Genomic DNA, 17,500 nt, shown 5'->3' on the forward strand with positions numbered 1-17,500 from the left:
AAATGAGTTTTCTAGCATTTGACTACGTACCACTAAAGGGTTTAATTGCAAACTTGACAGATAACCCAGAAACTCTAAATTTTCTTTAGATAATTTATTTATCTTGACCTTTTGCGATTGAAACCATACGGAAAAATAACATTGCCAGAAATTAACAAAATAATATTTCCATTTATTCATCAGAAGCGCCGTATCCTTTGTTGCCAGAATGCATCTTCCGTGATATCTAACATAATGTATGAAAGGATCCTTGAGCAACCCTAGGATCACCGGAAAATTATTAACAAAAACTTTTAAAAAATGTTGTATTTTTCCATAGAATAAAATTCGTTCAAAAAGGACTTCATAAGATGTCGATCGTAAATGCGAAGACCTATTGCGTAGAAAGAAAAGGATCGATTCGTATTCACATACATGAGAATTATATAAGAACAAGAAAAATCTTGGATTCAAAATTGATTTTTTTTTAATATAAAACTTCTTCCAATTGCAATACTCGTATAAACAGAACCGAAAAAAATGCAAAGAAGAGGCATCTTTTACCCGGTAACGTAGGGTTTGAACCAAGATTTCTAGATGGATGGGGTAAGGTATTAGTACATCTAACACATAATTAAAATGTGTTAATTTGTCTTCTAAAAAGGGAAATATTGAATGAATTGATTGTAAATTATAAGATTTTTTTAATTGTTTTCCTTGAAAAGAGGATCCTAATCTTAGGGAAAATGGAATTTCTACAATCACTGCAAATAAAACGGATATCATTTGATAATAGAAAAGACTGGTATGCCCCAAAAAGGAGTTTTGGTTCAAATCCTTAGTGGGAATAATCAAACGATTCTGTTCATACATTCGCAAAATTAAGCGTTTCACAATTAGTAAACTATATTTTTTGTCATAATCCGTATTTTCCAAGAAAATAGAGGGATTTCTATTTAATCTATTTAAACCATGATCATAAGCAAGTACATAAATATACTCCCGAAAAAAAAGTGGATATAGAAAACTCTGTTGCCGAGCCCCATCGAACTCTAAATATCCTTGAAATTTCTCCATTTGGATTGAAATTCGATTTGAACCGAAGGTAAAGTCTTTATTTTCTTGAGTTCTGAAATGACACATAGTGCGATACAGTCAAAATAAGGTATTAGACTACGAAAGCAATAGATACCTCATAAACAGGTAGACTGCTAACCGGATTCTCTATTCTCTATCTTTAATAGGTTTCTGTTCGTTATATTATAGAATAACAAAACAAGATTATTAGAAATCCTTTATTTTTTTAACCTAATCGCTCTTTTGATTTTGGAAATATATATATATTTTTTATCAATATACTGCTTCTTTTACACACTCCAACCTAATCCAAATGGACTAGTTAAAAAAATAATTAGGACTTATGAAAAAAATTGATAATAACACGCAAGAAAAAAATGCCTTCCCATACCCGTATTAGGCACTAATTTATTTTTAACATTTAATTAGTTTGGGTAATTTTTCAAATTACGAATGGAAGCTCGTTTCTTTTTTTTTTCCTGGAATAAGGAAAACTGGTTTTTTATCCATCCATTTATATTTATTCACTTGACCCAAATTGGAATTCTTTTTTTTTTACATCAAAAAAGGGTTGTACCGATCAGGAAAGCAAAAAAATGTTATCTGAATTCTCCCTTGATACGACATGCTATTTTTTCCATTCATTCCTTTCAGGATCAGTCGTGGTCTTACAAACTCTACCGCAGATTTGGACGAATCCTTTTCTTCATACAAATGTGTAAAAGATGCTAGTCGCACTTAAAAGCCGAGTACTCTACCGTTGAGTTAGCAACCCCAAAAAACAAAAAAAGAACGTACTGCAAATATGTAGATACAACCAGAATAAAGAAAAAAATCCAGTCGTGTGTGCGTCAGGGATAAATAGATCCATTTATCTATGAGAGAATTATATTTGGTCCATACAATGTTGTCAATATGATTATGAATTTTTCATATAGTGAAACGAATAGAAAAAATCAATAAAAAAGCTTAACCCCTTGGTTTGTTAGTTCATACAATGAATGAAAACTAAGCCCGTTAAGATAATCTCAAATCTTTTTATACTTTTTTAGACCCACTTTTTATGGCCTTTCATTTTTTATGATGAATAAATTATTCATATAATAATATATATATTAGTTTTATTCAGAATTAATATATTATTTTCTATTTTATATACAGTATTTTTTTCTATACAGTAAAATTTTGTATTTATAAAAAAATTCGAATTTATATAATCGAGATCCAAATTTTTTTTCATAAATTTGTTTATTATTATAAAACATAATAGTTGTTCGCAGGTTTTTTTTTAGTATTCGTATCTTAGGAGGAATACTAATAAATCAAAATAAATATGATGGAAGTGAAAGATAAGAGTAGATAAAATTTGATATCAAGCTATATACGAGTCTTTCACATCCTCTTTTTTATATTCCAAAAAGGTGTAGGACTCGAGTAAAATAGAATACAAAATGTCGAGCCAAGAGCACCTATATTCCTATATAAAAATATAAAAAGTGGCGGATGAAAAAATCCACAGCAGATCAGGTCCTTCAATTCAAGTCGCACGTTGCTTTCTACCACATCGTTTTAAACGATGTTTTACCATAACATTCCTCTAGTTTGTGTAATTGATTCAATTATGGAATCATGAATAGTCATAGTTCAGTCAGTATATCGTAATCGATACCTTTTCTTTCTCTATGAATGGAATAGTGAATTTACGCGTAAAGGTTCAGTCAGAATTCAAATGAATCCCATATTAGTTTGAATAGAAATCTATATTTATATCTATAAATATAGATTTTTTTGAATTCGGTTAAAATAATGAAAAATAAGTTTATTCTTCTTTTCATTTCAATATTTTATTCTTAAAAAAGATTGGATTTTTAAACAGAAAGAGAAAGATGGTGTACAAAGGCAATAGAAGATTGATTCGGTAATGACTATACTCTGGGACGGAAGGATTCGAACCTCCGAATAGCGGGACCAAAACCCGTTGCCTTACCGCTTGGCTACGCCCCATTTCGCTTTTTATTCAAGACTACTAAAAGAGTAATATTCCTATTGGTTGTTCGTCAATTCAAAATTAAATATAGGTTACGTCGGTGCTAGAGTTTTAACACGTGTAGATAGCAAATAAAACTTACTTTATTGATCATTACATAGAATTCAATTAAGATATTGTATGAAAATATTATTTCTTTAATTCTCATAAGAGAATGAAAGGATTTTTGATTGAGTAAGTTCAACAAAGTCTTTTTAGACTATCTTTCTTTATTTTTTCCTTATATAAAAAATATATTAATAACTCAATCAAAATTAAATTATCCACAAGAACACCAATTTTTGTTATGCTTAATATATTTAATTTGATCTGTATTTGTTTTAATTCTGCCCTTTTTTCAAGCACTTTTTTAGTCGCCAAATTGCCAGAGGCCTACGCCTTTTTGAATCCAATCGTAGATGTTATGCCCGTAATACCTCTTTTCTTTCTTCTCTTAGCCTTTGTTTGGCAAGCCGCTGTAAGTTTTCGATAAAATGCAATTCTTAATACTGTTTTAAAAAAATTCACGTTTTTTGTTCTTCCAACAATTCAAAAGATCAAAAAATCTTGACGGCAGCCATACTAAATCTGGATCATTTCTATTTCCTAAATTTTATCCTCTTTTCCCTAAATGAAAGAACCTAATTAGATTCGAGTTCACAAAAAAAAAAAATATCTAGATGTTGGTATGCAAATCTGTTTGAATATCAAAGATTCGACTATTATCTTAATTACAACTGACTTTCTGAAACTTTTTTTTTTTTCTTTTTTGGTATCAAAATTAGATATTTGATATAAAAATAGAGAATCTATTCTCTTTTTTTTTTTTTAGTAAGATCTTGGAGATTGTGTAATGCTTACTCTCAAACTTTTTGTATACACTGTAGTTATATTCTTTGTTTCTCTCTTCATATTTGGATTTCTATCTAATGATCCAGGACGTAATCCGGGACGTGAAGAATAAAAAAGAAAGGTTTTTTATTGCTTTATTTAATTAGTGGAAATGCTCTAATTTTATTAGGATTTTATCTATTACACATCATCAAAAGGAGAAAGGGAAAGAGAGGGATTCGAACCCTCGGTACGATTAACTCGTACAATGGATTAGCAATCCAACGCTTTAGTCCACTCAGCCATCTCTCCGAATAAAAAGGGATACTTATTAGGTTCCATTAAACAAAAAAAAGGTTTGAAAAAGAACCTTCTCCACTTTATTCTTAAAAAGCTTTCTTTTTTTGTATAGATTATTCTTTATATTATATATATTTTTTCATTTTCTATATTTTATTATATATATATAAATTTCTTTTTTATTATATAAATATATTTATCCTCTATTTATATATATAATATATATATTACTATTATATAAATAAATGTTTTTGTTTTTATAGAACTTTCTCAGTAATTCTAGTTACATTAAAAATTTAGCTAAAGATTAGGCGCGAACTCGAAAGAGAAATAAATAAAACTACAATCATAGAAATAGAGAATCCTTTTTTTTTGTCTCGTCAAAACACAAGTAAAAGATCTTTTTTATTTTAATAGCCTGGCCTGGTCAGTCCCCAGCCGGGCCTTTTTTTGTTAAAATTAAAAAGACTCATCCGATGGATTTTTAGACAAAAAAAGATTTGAAATAAAAAAAGTGGAATTTAATTCGCTTTTACTAATTTTATTAAGTCAACGCTAGAATTTTCTAATTTTTTTTCAGATTTTTTTATTACACCCCCGATTACTTTGTTCGACAAAAGGTTAATTTATATGCAATAATTGCATTGTAGCGGGTATAGTTTAGTGGTAAAAGTGTGATTCGTTCCTTTAATCCCTTTAATAGTTAAAGGGTCTCTCGGTTTGATTCATCTTCCGATCAAAAATTTTATTTCTTAAAAGGATTTAGTCCTTTCCCTTTCAATGAAAGATTCAAGGAAGATTATAGATTCTCGTAATTTGTATCCAAAGACTCTAATCAATTGTAAATTTGGATTATGAAATTTCGAAACATAATTTTTGAATTGGATGACTATTTACAATTCAATAAGTATAACAAGAGGATCCATGGATAAAGCTAGAAAAGTGTCTTTCTTATCGTAACTAAATCTTCAGTTCTATATCATTGTTTGGTATAGAAAAAATTGAAGCAAAATAGCTATTAAACGAGAACTTTGGTTTACTAAAGACATCGACATATTATATTGTTTTAGCTCGGTAGAAACCAAATACTTTTCCTAAGGATTCCGTTAAATAGAAATAAAGAACGAAGTAACTAGAAAGATTGTTCGAGTTCGCCTGATCTATCTTCTAGAAGGATCATCTATAAAGCAAAATTTTCTGTGAAAGTACCCAGACGGAAAAAAAGCTAACATAGATGTTATGGGTCGAATTTTGATTTCGTTCCCGTCTTTTTTTATTTGGGAAGTTCTCCATCCATCATAAAGGAGCCGAATGAAACCAAAGTTTCATGTTCGGTTTTGAATTAGAGACGTTAAAAATATAAAAATGATCGATCGACGTCGACTAAAACCCTTAGCCTTCCAAGCTAACGATGCGGGTTCGATTCCCGCTACCCGCTCTAAATTCACAATTGCCCCTTTTTTTTATTAGAGACAATTTTCTCTATTAGAATTGTCTAATAGCAATTGTGTATTGAATTCAGTTCAATACACAATTGCTAAAAAGATTTCGCACATTCTTTTTTTTTAACAATTGGAAAGTAAAAAAAAAAAGCGAAAAGCGTCCATTGTCTAATGGATAGGACATAGGTCTTCTAAACCTTTGGTATAGGTTCAAATCCTATTGGACGCAATATCAATATATCTATATTGATATTTATCTATTATTTCCATTTCTATATATTATATATAATATATTTTTATTCTATTTCGAAAAAAGCTAAGAAATAAATAGAATAAGAAAGAAATTCTGAATGCTTTAAGATTTAATATTAAACAGATATATAGTTATATACTTCTTTCTATTATATATACTTGACTTGTAGACTTCTATTTATAGATTATAGAATTTCTTAAAAATTTAATTAAAATTAAAGAGTCAAATTGACTAAAGAATCAAAAAAAAGAACGTTTCATTTCTTTTTTTATACTTTCTCCTGAAGTAGAAAACGTTCTAGTTGCTCTTGAATACCTTCTTTCAAAAAGCTTTCTGCTTCAGCGGTTAATGTCTTGGTAGAGGCTATGATTTCTTGAAACTGAGGTTTATTCGTTTTTAAGTAAGTGCGTAACTGAACGAGAAATTTTCTTACTTGTCCAATTTCTAATCCATCCAGATAACCATTTGTTCCGGTATAAATGGTCATTACCTGTTCTTCCACTGTGAGAGGGGCTGATTGGGATTGTTTCAGTAACTCACGCAATCGTTGACCTCTTGCCAATTGATTCTGAGTAGCTTTATCGAGATCAGAAGAAAATTGGGCAAAGGCTTCTAATTCAGCGAATTGAGCCAATTCCAATTTTAATTTTCCAGCTACCTGTTTCATAGCTTTAATTTGAGCGGCGGACCCTACTCTCGAGACAGAAATCCCTACATTAATAGCAGGTCTGATTCCAGCATTAAAAAGATCGGCGGATAAGAATATTTGTCCATCTGTAATGGAAATTACATTAGTAGGAATATAAGCTGAAACATCTCCTGACTGGGTCTCGACGATTGGTAAGGCAGTCATACTTCCTTCACCTAATTGAGAGCTTAATTTAGCGGCTCTTTCTAAAAGACGTGAATGTAAATAAAAAACATCTCCTGGATAAGCTTCACGACCCGGCGGTCTTCGTAATAGAAGAGACATTTGTCTATAAGCTTGTGCTTGTTTGGAAAGATCATCATAAATTATTAAAGTGTGTTGTTCACGGTACATAAAATATTCAGCCAAGGCTGCTCCTGTATAAGGCGCGAGGTATTGTAACGTAGCTGGGGAATCGGCCGTTTCAGCTACCACAATAGTGTATTCCATTGCCCCTCGTTCCTGTAAACTGGTCACTACCTGAGCCACGGAAGAAGCTTTTTGACCAATAGCTACATAAACACATATTACATTTTGACCTTGTTGATTGAGAATTGTATCTGTGGCTACTGCTGTTTTACCGGTCTGTCTGTCACCAATAATTAATTCTCGCTGGCCGCGTCCTATAGGGATCATGGAATCAATAGCAATAAGTCCTGTTTGAAGGGGCTCATATACAGAACGTCTCGAAATAATACCTGGGGCAGGAGATTCAATTAACCGAGATTCAGAAGCTGAAATCTTACCTCGACCATCAATAGGGTTAGCCAAGGCGTTTATAACACGCCCCAAATAAGCCTCACTCACGGGTATCTGAGCAATTTTTCCCGTAGCTTTGACTGAACTTCCTTCTTGGATCATCAAACCGTCACCCATTAATACAACACCAACATTATTTGATTCTAAATTAAGAGCAATACCTATAGTACCCTCATCGAATTCTACTAATTCACCTGCCATTACTTCATCAAGACCATAAACACGAGCGATGCCATCGCCCACTTGAAGTACGGTACCGGTATTTACAATCGTTACTTCTCTATTATATTGCTCAATACGTTCACGGATAATATTACTAATTTCGTCGGCTCTAATGGTTACCATGAGTATTGTCCTGATTCTTTTTTGAAAGAAAAAAAATAATGCCTATCATAATCGTAAGGAAAGGACTAATCAGTTATTTCTTTCATCGTACCAAACATCCCAATATTTGCATTAATAGTACGTAAATGTAACTCGTTACTCAAACAACTATTAAGGGTTCCTATAGCTCCTTGTAAAGCTTGTTGGAAAACCCGTTCGCGGACTTGATTAATTGTTCTTTGTTGCTCAAAAAGAATGGTTTCATTTTTGTAATTTTCTAATTGTTTCAAAGTCTTATAAGTTGAATTAATCAAATTTAATTTTTCTCGTTCGATTTCAGAGTATCCATTCACGCGAAACTGATCCGCTTCCGTTTCTACTTTACGCAAGCGAGCCCGGGCATTTTCTAATTGTTGAATAGCTCCTTCACGCAGTTCTTCTGAATTTCTAATAGTATTTAATATCCTCTGCTTTCGATTATCTAATAAATCATTTAATGAAAGTAGATTATCTTTCCATTCATTAAAAAAAAAAAAAAAGTTCTATGATCCCTTCCCGAACCAAATATGAATCTTTCGATTCATTTGGCTCTCATGCTCATTTATTCCAATCATTTATCAATTATTTATGAGACTTCCATTCCCATCTTTTTCATGCAATGAGCCTACCCTCTCCCGAGTTTTTTTATTCAATTCATATTCAATATATATTTATATCGAAAAAGATCACCAATCCAAGATAAAAATATTCGGAGGATTCTTCTGACCAATGAAAAATCAATAATTGTCAGCAAAGTTGTTTTTTTTTTTCTTGAAATCCAAAGAATTCTTATTACTTTATACGTAGGTTATCAATTCTGCATTATAAAAAAAGACTCAAAAAATTTTATCGACATGAGTGTTTTATATCGAAAAAAGTCTACCAATTCTTTTTGAAATTTTTATTCAGTTTTTTATTAGACTACATTTTTTAATTTTTTAATAGTAGAAAGAGTACCATGTTGCATCTGAACTTCAAACAGTTTAGCTTTAACCATGTTAATTAATTGTCCCAATTTTTGGTTGATAGAGAATCAAAGTAAAGCGGACTTACCAAAGAATAACGAAATGCTATGGTTCTAAAATATGATTTTTTTTATTCAGAAGTAATTCGCGGGATTATGCACTTTTTCCTAGTTATAGTGCCACTGGGTGAATCCAGCCTATTCTTGAAATGAACAACTCACACACACTCCCTTTCCAAAAAAGATCAATACACCGAAAACTACACTTAGATTTATTGGATTTGTTGCTAAAATATCGGTATTAAATCCGAAACTCCCGGCGGATGGCCAGTGACCCAAGTAAACGAAAGAATCGGTTAAATTTTTCATATAATCTCCTCTTCTAGCTAAACTATAAAAAAAAGAACTCTGTCCTTTTTTTTTATTCTTTTTATTTTCAATAAAAAGAAATTTTAATTTAATAATTTAATTTACCTCTTTGGATATTTGTAAACAGAATCAAAAACCTATTCTATTTACAAACGTATTTTCCAAAATTTTTAATTTTCAATAATAATAATGAGACTTATTAGAATTAAGCTAGAATTTGAGACCAAGTTTTATGTCAAGTTCAAAAAACCTAAACTTCCTTTTTTTCGCAACACTCCTTAAAAAAAGTTTCTATTAAACTAAAAGAATAAGGGGAAGGAAGAAAGCGAATCGATGTGCTAATTCCCCATCCTCAAATTAGTCCTTCCCAAGGATTGTTGTCTCAATGAATAATTGTAGGAGTTAAATCTTGATAGAATTAAAAAACTACAAAAAAAAATCCCGAATTTTATGATTTCTGGGATTAAACAAAAGGATTCGCAAATAAAAGCGCTAATGCTACAACCAGGCCATAAATTGTTAAAGCTTCCATAAAAGCCAAACTAAGCAATAAAGTACCTCGGATTTTTCCTTCTGCCTCAGGTTGTCTCGCGATACCTTCGACAGCTTGACCCGCAGCTGTACCTTGACCAACTCCAGGTCCAATAGAAGCAAGCCCAACAGCCAACCCAGCAGCAATAACCGAAGCAGCAGAAACCAGTGGATTCATGATAAGTTCCTCACACCAAAATAAAGAAATAGTTAATGATACAATCATCAAATGACTTAGGACGTAATTCTAATTAAGTAATCGCTAAGATTCATCAAGCCAAAATAACCAAAAACTAGAATTGAAATAATATAATAAAATGAGTGAATCATAAGAATTACTTTAATAGTAGTTCCTATTCACGGGATTTTTAAAAATCCATAATATAGATATACGACTTTTTTATGCCATTTATTTTTTGTGAACCATTCTTTGAATTCTTCATTCTTTTTTTATCGTTTTTTCAGCCAATTCACAGATAAAAAGGAAGAATTTATAATCGAATCCCTATCTAAATAGAAATTCACAAAAGCATGTAGAGCAGATTCAAATTATATAGATCTTTAACTCATATATACCTAGGCAATATCAAATATCACATATACAGGTGTTTCTTACATAACGTAAACCAACTATTCTATAATTAATTGGGCTAACCTAAAAAAGAATATTTGAAAAAAAAATCGTTAATGATGACCTTCCATAGATTCACCTATATAAGCCGCAGCTAAAGTGGCAAAAATGAGAGCTTGAATCCCGCTTGTAAATAATCCAAGGAACATGACAGGTATAGGAACCACTAAAGGTACTAAAGAAACAAGAACAACAACGACTAATTCATCGGCTAATATATTTCCGAAAAGTCGAAAACTAAGTGATAGGGGTTTTGTAAAATCTTCTAAGATGTTAATGGGTAAAAGAATTGGGGTTGGTTGAATGTATTTACTGAAATACCCTAATCCTTTTTTGCTAAGCCCCGCATAAAAATAGGCTACTGATGTGAGTAAAGCTAAAGCAACCGTCGTATTTATATCATTCGTTGGTGCTGCTAATTCCCCTTGAGGTAACTGGATAATTTTCCACGGTAAAAGGGCTCCTGACCAGTTAGAAACAAAAATAAATAAAAACAGGGTTCCAATAAAGGGAACCCATGGACCATATTCTTCTCCAATCTGGGTTTTACTCACGTCTCGAATGAATTCAAGGACAAATTCAAAGAAATTTTGGCCGTCAGTTGGAATGGTTTGTGGATTGCGAATCGCTAGAACTGCAGAACCTAATAAGATAGCAATTACAACCCAAGAAGTAATAAGGACTTGGGCATGGATCTGGAAACCCCCTATTTGCCAATAGAAATGTTGGCCTACTTCTACACCAGATATCTCATATAACCCTTCTTTTATTAGTGTGTTGATGGAACATGATAAAACATTCATATTGCCCTCTGACAGAAATAAGAACTTTAAATTATTTTGATTCAAGATCCCCCCCTTTTTTTACTTATTTACGTTAATTTTATATTTTAGTTTTGGATCCCAACTAAACAAATCACACAATATCCCTAGTTTTTCTCTCTTTTTCTTTTGTACAATTAAGGAGTAGTAACCGATTTTTTTAATCGAAATACAGGGAGCCCCTCCCTCAAAAAAAATTGATTTATTTATCTTATTATTAATCAAGAATTTTGTATATAGCTAGAACGACCCTCACAAATTGCGAATACTAATTTGTTAAGAATGAATCGAATTGAAGCTATAGCGTCATCATTTGCTGGAATCGAAATATCCGCGAGATCGGGATTACAATTTGTATCGATTAAAGAAATGGTTGGAATTCCCAAAGTGATACATTCTCTAAGAGCCGTATATTCTTCTTGCTGATCGAGGATGATTACAATATCAGGCAATCCCGTCATATATTTAATCCCGCCTAGATATGTTTCCAAGCGAGATAATTGTCTCTTCAACACAGCTGCATCCCTTTTCGGAAGACGGTTGAATCCCTCTGTCTTTTGTTCAGTTCTCAAGTCCCTAAACTTATGAAGTCTTTTTTCTGTAGTGGACCAATTTGTTAACATGCCGCCGAGCCACTTTTTATTAACATAATGACACCGAGCCCGTATTGCAGCCCGCGACACTAAATCAGCTGCTTTATTTTTTGTCCCAACAATTAAGAATTGTTTTCCCCTACTTGCTGCATCAAAAACTAAATCACAAGCTTCTGATAAAAAACGAGCAGTTCTAGTCAGATTTATAATATGAATACCTTTACGCTTTGCAGAAATATAAGGTGCCATTCTAGGATTCCATTTCCTCGTACCATGTCCAAAATGAACTCCTGCTCTCATCATCTCTTCCAAATCGATGTTCCAATATCTTTTTGTCATTTCTTTTCACACTTAAAAAGGGGGGCACCCCAAACTAAAATAAATTTTTGTTCCGATGGAACCTTCTCTTGTACCGGGGATGGCCATTTATGCATGAACCAAGCCATTATTTTGTATTCATTATTATCTTTATTAGTGTTAACAAATTACCAAAGCAAATGACTACAGCAAACAACAAAAAATAAAATTCAAAATAGTCCGCTATTAGAAATCATTAAATCCTAGAAAAGTCAGATTTTGAAATAGAAGAGTGACAAAATTCCCTATGGTAGAATAAAATATCCCTCATATCTCCCTCGAATAAAGCTAAATTCTTTGTTTTTTTTTCCAAAAGAATGGTGGTGTGTTGCCGTGAACAATGCACCAATCCTTTGTTGAATCCGGTCCCGGCAGGGATCACCCCCCCTAGAACAACATTTTCTTTCAGGCCTTTTAACCAATCGATACGACCCCGAAGAGCTGCTTTTGCTAAAACCCGAGCAGTTTCTTGAAAACTTGCTTCGGATATAAAACTTTGAGTATTCAAAGATGCTCGAGTTATTCCTAATAAAACGGCTCGATAACAGATTGCTTCTTCTAAAGCACGCCCCGTTCGTTCTGCTCGTAACAATCCAATAAGTTCTCCAGGTAAAAAAACATTAGACATTCCCTCTTCGGAAACCAAAACTTTTGATGTTATTTGACGTACAATAATTTCGATATGCCTATTATGAATCTGCACCCCCTGGGATCGATAAACCTTTTGAATCTTATTAACCAAAGAAATACGACTTTGCACTATAGTTAGCTCAGCACCAATCAAGAATCCCCAAGGAATTCCAAGAATTCTTGTTATACACTTGTTCCAACCCTTAATCCGCTTTTCTAAGTTCAGCGATATTGAATCAATCGAGCGGACTTCTAACACTTGTTCTACTTTTGGAAGACCTTGTGTTATATCACCGGATCTCGATTTTTCATATATAAATGTAACTAATGTATCCCCTTCGGAAAGAATTTCTCTGTAATGCCCATGAACTTTTGCTCCCGGAGTAGCCAAATAGGGCTTAGCGGATCTTATTACTACAGAATCCCTTTGAACAATTAAAACTTGACCCGATTTTAGGTGCGGTTCTTTTTTGGCTATACATACATTTTCACAAAAAAATTGTCCAAGACTAATTATTGTGGACGTTTCCTCATAATAATTATGATGATAATTTTGATGAAGAAAATACCAATTCAATTTGAATGGATTCAAAACAACGTTACTGTTTGGGTCGAGATTAAAAATTATTCCGTTTTCATCGATTAAATACGAGTTAATTACTTGAAAAATATGTTTTAAGTTATCAAGTTGCAAATATTTAATTAAAGAAATCTGATTATACGTGAGTAAAGGCAAAAACAAATAAAAATTTGAAATTTGGGTGGCTGTTCCTAAGGGGCCTGACGAATTTTTAATTGTAATTAGCGTATTTTTTTTTATTGATTGGTTTATCACATTGTGATATTTTACATGATTAAATGGACCCATTCTAAAACAATTAGATGATGATAAAATTAACAAAGATTGGGATTCCTTATTTCGATTTAAGAACATATGAATAGTTCCGTGATTTTGTCTAAGTGATTGTTGAAGAATGCCAGCCTTGGGAGAAATCGGATAAAACGGATTCATCTGATCTGCAGAGATCAATCCCGAATCTGGCGAATTATTCCTTTTTCTTATATATGAAATATGGGATTTCACTAAGCCAATTCTTATGAAATCTCGAATCAAACCCTTTGTACTTACTTCAACAAAGAAAGCACGGACCTCCTCGAGGGAAGAATTTTTTTTATCTTGGTCCCAATTCAAGACTAAACAAGTTCGAACTAATTGAATACTTGTGTCAGAAATTCCTCGAGTTGGTTTGCCATTTCCATAAAGGATATAGTTGAAAACTCGAAGTTGAATATTATCCTTTTCCCGAAAGAGATCTTGTGGGAAGAGTGTTGCCAAATTTATACTGTCCGCTATCTCATAGGTGGCTACGGGCCGCACCAAAACAAAAAACTTTTTCTTGGTTGGTGTGATCCGTTGGACATAAATCCAATTTTTAAATTTTTTGGATTCCTTCGAGTTTTTTTTTCCTCTTCCTGGCGGTATCAAGATGCCACTGTGTCGGGATATTTTATCTGTCTTGTCCGGAAAATGGATATCCCCCGAAAATATTTTGAGTTCAATCCTTTTTTTTTTTCTCTCCACTCGGATCAACCCGCCGACTTGGCTTCTTATATTTAAAGTGAGTCGTGTATCGACTCCAATGATACTATAGTTCTGTACCATTATGGCAGAGGATTCGGGTAAAATGTGCACTTCCTCAGGAATGAAAAAAAAGCGATCTACTTTCATTTCGTATTTTGTCTTAAATTTTTGGACTCCTCGATACTCAATCATATCCTCTTTTTGGATGATTGAATCCGCCTTTAGAGCCCCATATTTAAGAATTCCGGAACTCTTTCTTCGGTATCTAGGATCATCAAAAAAAGCAAAAATACTATTTCTACGGAAAATACCATTTATGGGTATTTCAACCGAGATACCTGAATGCGGTATGAGTTCTTTCTCTTGCTCTTGAATCGATTGGAATGGAATAAGAAATCGATTTCTTCGCCTTTTTGCTAATAAATCTGAGTTCTCATGAAAAATAGCAGAATATATGAAATTAGAATGACTAGTACCTAAGTTTCCATTCAATTCTGAATAATTGGAAATCCCTAAGTTTTTTTGATCCGCAAAATCCGAACTAAAAAATTTTTGGCTCACTTGATCATTATTCACTGAGAGGCTAGAAATAGATTTTCTTTCGGCGGGACGAAAGGGTATGTTCATTTGATCTTGATCTTTATGGATCGAAAAAAGAATTAGACTAGATCCGCACGAACTTCCTGATAATATCCATAAATGACTTGTTTTTGGTAAAAGGTGGACATTACTATATGTAAATTCGGGTGCATGGGACACATCAGTACTCCAGTGCATTTCGCCCTCTGAGTCAGAATAAATATATTTTCTAACCCTCTCTTTAAAATGAAAAGTGTATGTTCCCTCGCGAATCTCAGCAATAACTTGTTCTGATTCCACATATTGATCATTTTGAACTAAAAGAAAACTTTTTGGTGGAATAGTCACGCTATGTATAATATCTTCGCTCTCAATAATTACAGATAAGTCTATATAACATAGAAAGGCAGGATGCCCGTGACGTGTACGTGTAGGATGAACCAAATCCTCATTGAATTTTATTTTTCCATTATAAGGGGCTCGTACATGTTCGGCAGTACCTCCTGTAAATACCCCGCCGGTATGAAAAGTTCTTAATGTTAGTTGAGTCCCCGGTTCGCCGATCGATTGACCCGCGATAATACCTACAGCTTCCCCCAATTCAACTAGGTCACCATGAGTGGGACTCCGACCATAACATAATCGACAGATCCAAGATGTACTCCGACAAGTAAAGGGAGTTCGAATAGATATTGATTGTGTTCCAAAGGTTATTAATCGATTGACAAGTCCAATCCCAAGATCTTGATTTCGAAAGGCGACACATCGGGAACCTATATATATATCGTCTGCTAAGACACGACCAATTAATGTTTGGATAAAAATTCTTTCTGACATCATCCGATTTTTATTTCGAGGACTCACAGAAATCCCTCGGATAGTGCCACAATCTGTTCTACGTACAACAATATGTTGAACTACTTCAACAAGTCGACGCGTAAGATATCCAGCATCTGATGTGCGTACAGCAGTATCTACAACTCCTTTACGGGCTCCATAGCAAGAAATAATATATTCTGTTAAAGACAGTCCTTCGCGTAAATTGCTTTGAATAGGTAAATCAATCATTTGTCCTTGGGGATCCGACATTAATCCTCTCATACCTACTAATTGATGTACTTGAGATGCATTTCCCCTAGCTCCCGAAAAAGACATCATATGGACTGGATTGAAGGGGTCCGTCATCCTAAAATTAGGATTCATTTCTTGTCGCAAATATTCACTTGTAGCATACCATATCTCAATAGATTGGCGTAATTTTTCTACCGCATGTACATTCCCATAATGATGGTGTTTTTCCAAAATCCAACTTTGTTGTTCAGCATCTTGGACAAGCCAGCCCTTAGAAGGTATCGTTAAAAGATCATCAATTCCTAATGAAATGGATGTAGCAGTGGCTTGCTGGAAACCCAGAGTCTTTACTTGATCTAGGATGTGTGATGTATATGCCATCCCGAAGTGATCTATTAATCGGCTAATAAGTCGTTTAATAGCAGTTCCATCTATCACTTTATTGTGAAATACCAGATTGGCCCGTTCCGCCATAAGTACCTCCATATTCTGCTGAATGGGATTCGACAATGAGTTTGAGTCAATGATTGCAAAACTTCCTTTTCTCGATCTTGATTTGCGTAGAATTTTAGGTCAGGAACTATGGTCCGAGTTGAATCGGAGAGGTCCGCATTCACACGGGTGTCCTAGAATTCCTTTTTTTTAATACCATATTATTAGGTATCATATGAACATGCTTGAGAAAAACCTTGTATAGCTTCCTCGATTTCTCGATAAAAAGAAATATGACCAACTGTGGTTCGAATATATATACAAAAAGTTTCTTTTTTTACACTTCTTACTATTAGATAGTGTGCATAAATCTCATGATAGTTACCAAAAGATTCATAGTGAACTTCGATAGGAACTTCTCTTGAAGCAATAACGCGTTGATCTAATTGCCACCGAAGCCACAAAGGACTATCTAAATTGATTCTTTTCTGTCGATAAGCTCCAATTGCATCATAGGAATTGCAAAAAAAAGGTTCTTTCGTATACTTAGAGTTTGTTTCGTAAATTCTTTCATTTTGATAGTTTTTTCGATTACATGGATTATATCTGTTTGCACAAATACCTCGACGGGTGCCGCTCGTTAATACATAGAGTCCAATAAGCATATCTTGAGTCGGTACAGAAATGGGATCTCCAATAGCTGGAGATAAGAGATTCATATGAGAAAACATAAGTAAACGAGCCTCTGCTTGAGCCTCTAAAGATAAAGGCACATGAACAGCCATTTGATCCCCATCAAAGTCTGCATTGAACCCCTTACAAACTAATGGATGTAAACAAATAGTGCGCCCTTCCACTAAAATTGGTTGGAATGACTGTATGCCTAATCTATGTAGGGTAGGTGCTCTATTCAGTAATACGGGATGCCCCTGCATGACTTCTTGAAGGATTTCCCAGACAATCGGCTTTTTTTCACGAATTTGACTCTTAGCAACTCCTATGTTCGAAGCCAGATGTTGTCTAATTAAACCACGAATTACAAATGTCTGGAAGAGCTCTATTGCTATTTCGCGAGGCAATCCACAGCGATGTAATGAAAGTGAAGGTCCAACGACAATCACCGAGCGCCCCGAATAATCGACCCGTTTCCCAAGCAGAGTCTCGCGAAATCTTCCCTCTTTGCCTTCAATTACATCTGAAAATGACTTGTAAACCTTATTAT

The 17,500-nt window shown here is 33.5% G+C and overlaps 10 protein-coding genes and 5 non-coding genes across 15 annotated transcripts in view. All coding sequences in view use genetic code 11, as the record gives it.

Moving 5' to 3' along the window:
- matK (maturase K) overlaps window positions 1–1,122 on the bottom strand; it is a 1,581-nt gene extending 459 nt beyond the window's left edge. Inside the window, exon 1 of the mRNA in view lies at window positions 1–1,122. This exon is cut by the window's left edge and continues 459 nt beyond it. Coding sequence (YP_009231057.1) covers window positions 1–1,122 — 1,122 coding nt within the window.
- Window positions 1,795–1,831, bottom strand: trnK (one of the parts in which the record gives this gene).
- A 1,157-nt stretch (window positions 1,832–2,988) lies between these two features.
- Window positions 2,989–3,060, bottom strand: trnQ. The gene has a single exon. It is a non-coding gene; the product is annotated as a tRNA-Gln (tRNA).
- Window positions 3,061–3,389: 329 nt separating this feature from the next.
- On the top strand, window positions 3,390–3,575 carry psbK (photosystem II protein K). Its single transcript has one exon. The coding sequence runs from the start codon at window positions 3,390–3,392 to the stop codon at window positions 3,573–3,575; it is 186 nt and encodes a 61-aa protein (YP_009231058.1).
- A 360-nt stretch (window positions 3,576–3,935) lies between these two features.
- Window positions 3,936–4,046, top strand: psbI (photosystem II protein I). Its single transcript has one exon. It carries the CDS (start codon window positions 3,936–3,938, stop codon window positions 4,044–4,046), a length of 111 nt encoding a protein of 36 aa, YP_009231059.1.
- Window positions 4,047–4,137: 91 nt separating this feature from the next.
- trnS lies at window positions 4,138–4,225 on the top strand. Its single transcript has one exon. It is a non-coding gene; the product is annotated as a tRNA-Ser (tRNA).
- Window positions 4,226–4,862: 637 nt separating this feature from the next.
- Window positions 4,863–4,885, top strand: trnG (one of the parts in which the record gives this gene).
- On the top strand, window positions 5,603–5,651 carry trnG (one of the parts in which the record gives this gene).
- Window positions 5,652–5,812: 161 nt separating this feature from the next.
- trnR lies at window positions 5,813–5,884 on the top strand. The gene has a single exon. It is a non-coding gene; the product is annotated as a tRNA-Arg (tRNA).
- Window positions 5,885–6,176: 292 nt separating this feature from the next.
- Window positions 6,177–7,700, bottom strand: atpA (ATP synthase CF1 alpha subunit). Its single transcript has one exon. It carries the CDS (start codon window positions 7,698–7,700, stop codon window positions 6,177–6,179), a length of 1,524 nt encoding a protein of 507 aa, YP_009231060.1.
- Window positions 7,701–7,765: 65 nt separating this feature from the next.
- atpF (ATP synthase CF0 B subunit) lies at window positions 7,766–9,051 on the bottom strand. The gene is made up of 2 exons: window positions 8,907–9,051; window positions 7,766–8,175 (listed from the first exon to the last, which is right to left on the bottom strand). The coding sequence occupies exons 1-2, from the start codon at window positions 9,049–9,051 to the stop codon at window positions 7,766–7,768; spliced, it is 555 nt and encodes a 184-aa protein (YP_009231061.1).
- A 463-nt stretch (window positions 9,052–9,514) lies between these two features.
- Window positions 9,515–9,760, bottom strand: atpH (ATP synthase CF0 C subunit). Its single transcript has one exon. The coding sequence runs from the start codon at window positions 9,758–9,760 to the stop codon at window positions 9,515–9,517; it is 246 nt and encodes an 81-aa protein (YP_009231062.1).
- A 506-nt stretch (window positions 9,761–10,266) lies between these two features.
- atpI (ATP synthase CF0 A subunit) lies at window positions 10,267–11,016 on the bottom strand. Its single transcript has one exon. The coding sequence runs from the start codon at window positions 11,014–11,016 to the stop codon at window positions 10,267–10,269; it is 750 nt and encodes a 249-aa protein (YP_009231063.1).
- A 239-nt stretch (window positions 11,017–11,255) lies between these two features.
- rps2 (ribosomal protein S2) lies at window positions 11,256–11,966 on the bottom strand. The gene has a single exon. It carries the CDS (start codon window positions 11,964–11,966, stop codon window positions 11,256–11,258), a length of 711 nt encoding a protein of 236 aa, YP_009231064.1.
- Window positions 11,967–12,180: 214 nt separating this feature from the next.
- On the bottom strand, window positions 12,181–16,320 carry rpoC2 (RNA polymerase beta'' subunit). Its single transcript has one exon. The coding sequence runs from the start codon at window positions 16,318–16,320 to the stop codon at window positions 12,181–12,183; it is 4,140 nt and encodes a 1,379-aa protein (YP_009231065.1).
- A 182-nt stretch (window positions 16,321–16,502) lies between these two features.
- Window positions 16,503–17,500, bottom strand: part of rpoC1 (RNA polymerase beta' subunit) — a 2,839-nt gene continuing 1,841 nt past the window's right edge. Inside the window, exon 2 of the mRNA in view lies at window positions 16,503–17,500. This exon is cut by the window's right edge and continues 613 nt beyond it. Coding sequence (YP_009231066.1) covers window positions 16,503–17,500 — 998 coding nt within the window.

Source organism: Camelina sativa, assembly GCF_030686135.1.
Source record: "Camelina sativa chloroplast genome, complete sequence, specimen voucher B-2007-0434-12".
NCBI classification, from domain to species: Eukaryota; Viridiplantae; Streptophyta; class Magnoliopsida; order Brassicales; family Brassicaceae; genus Camelina; species Camelina sativa.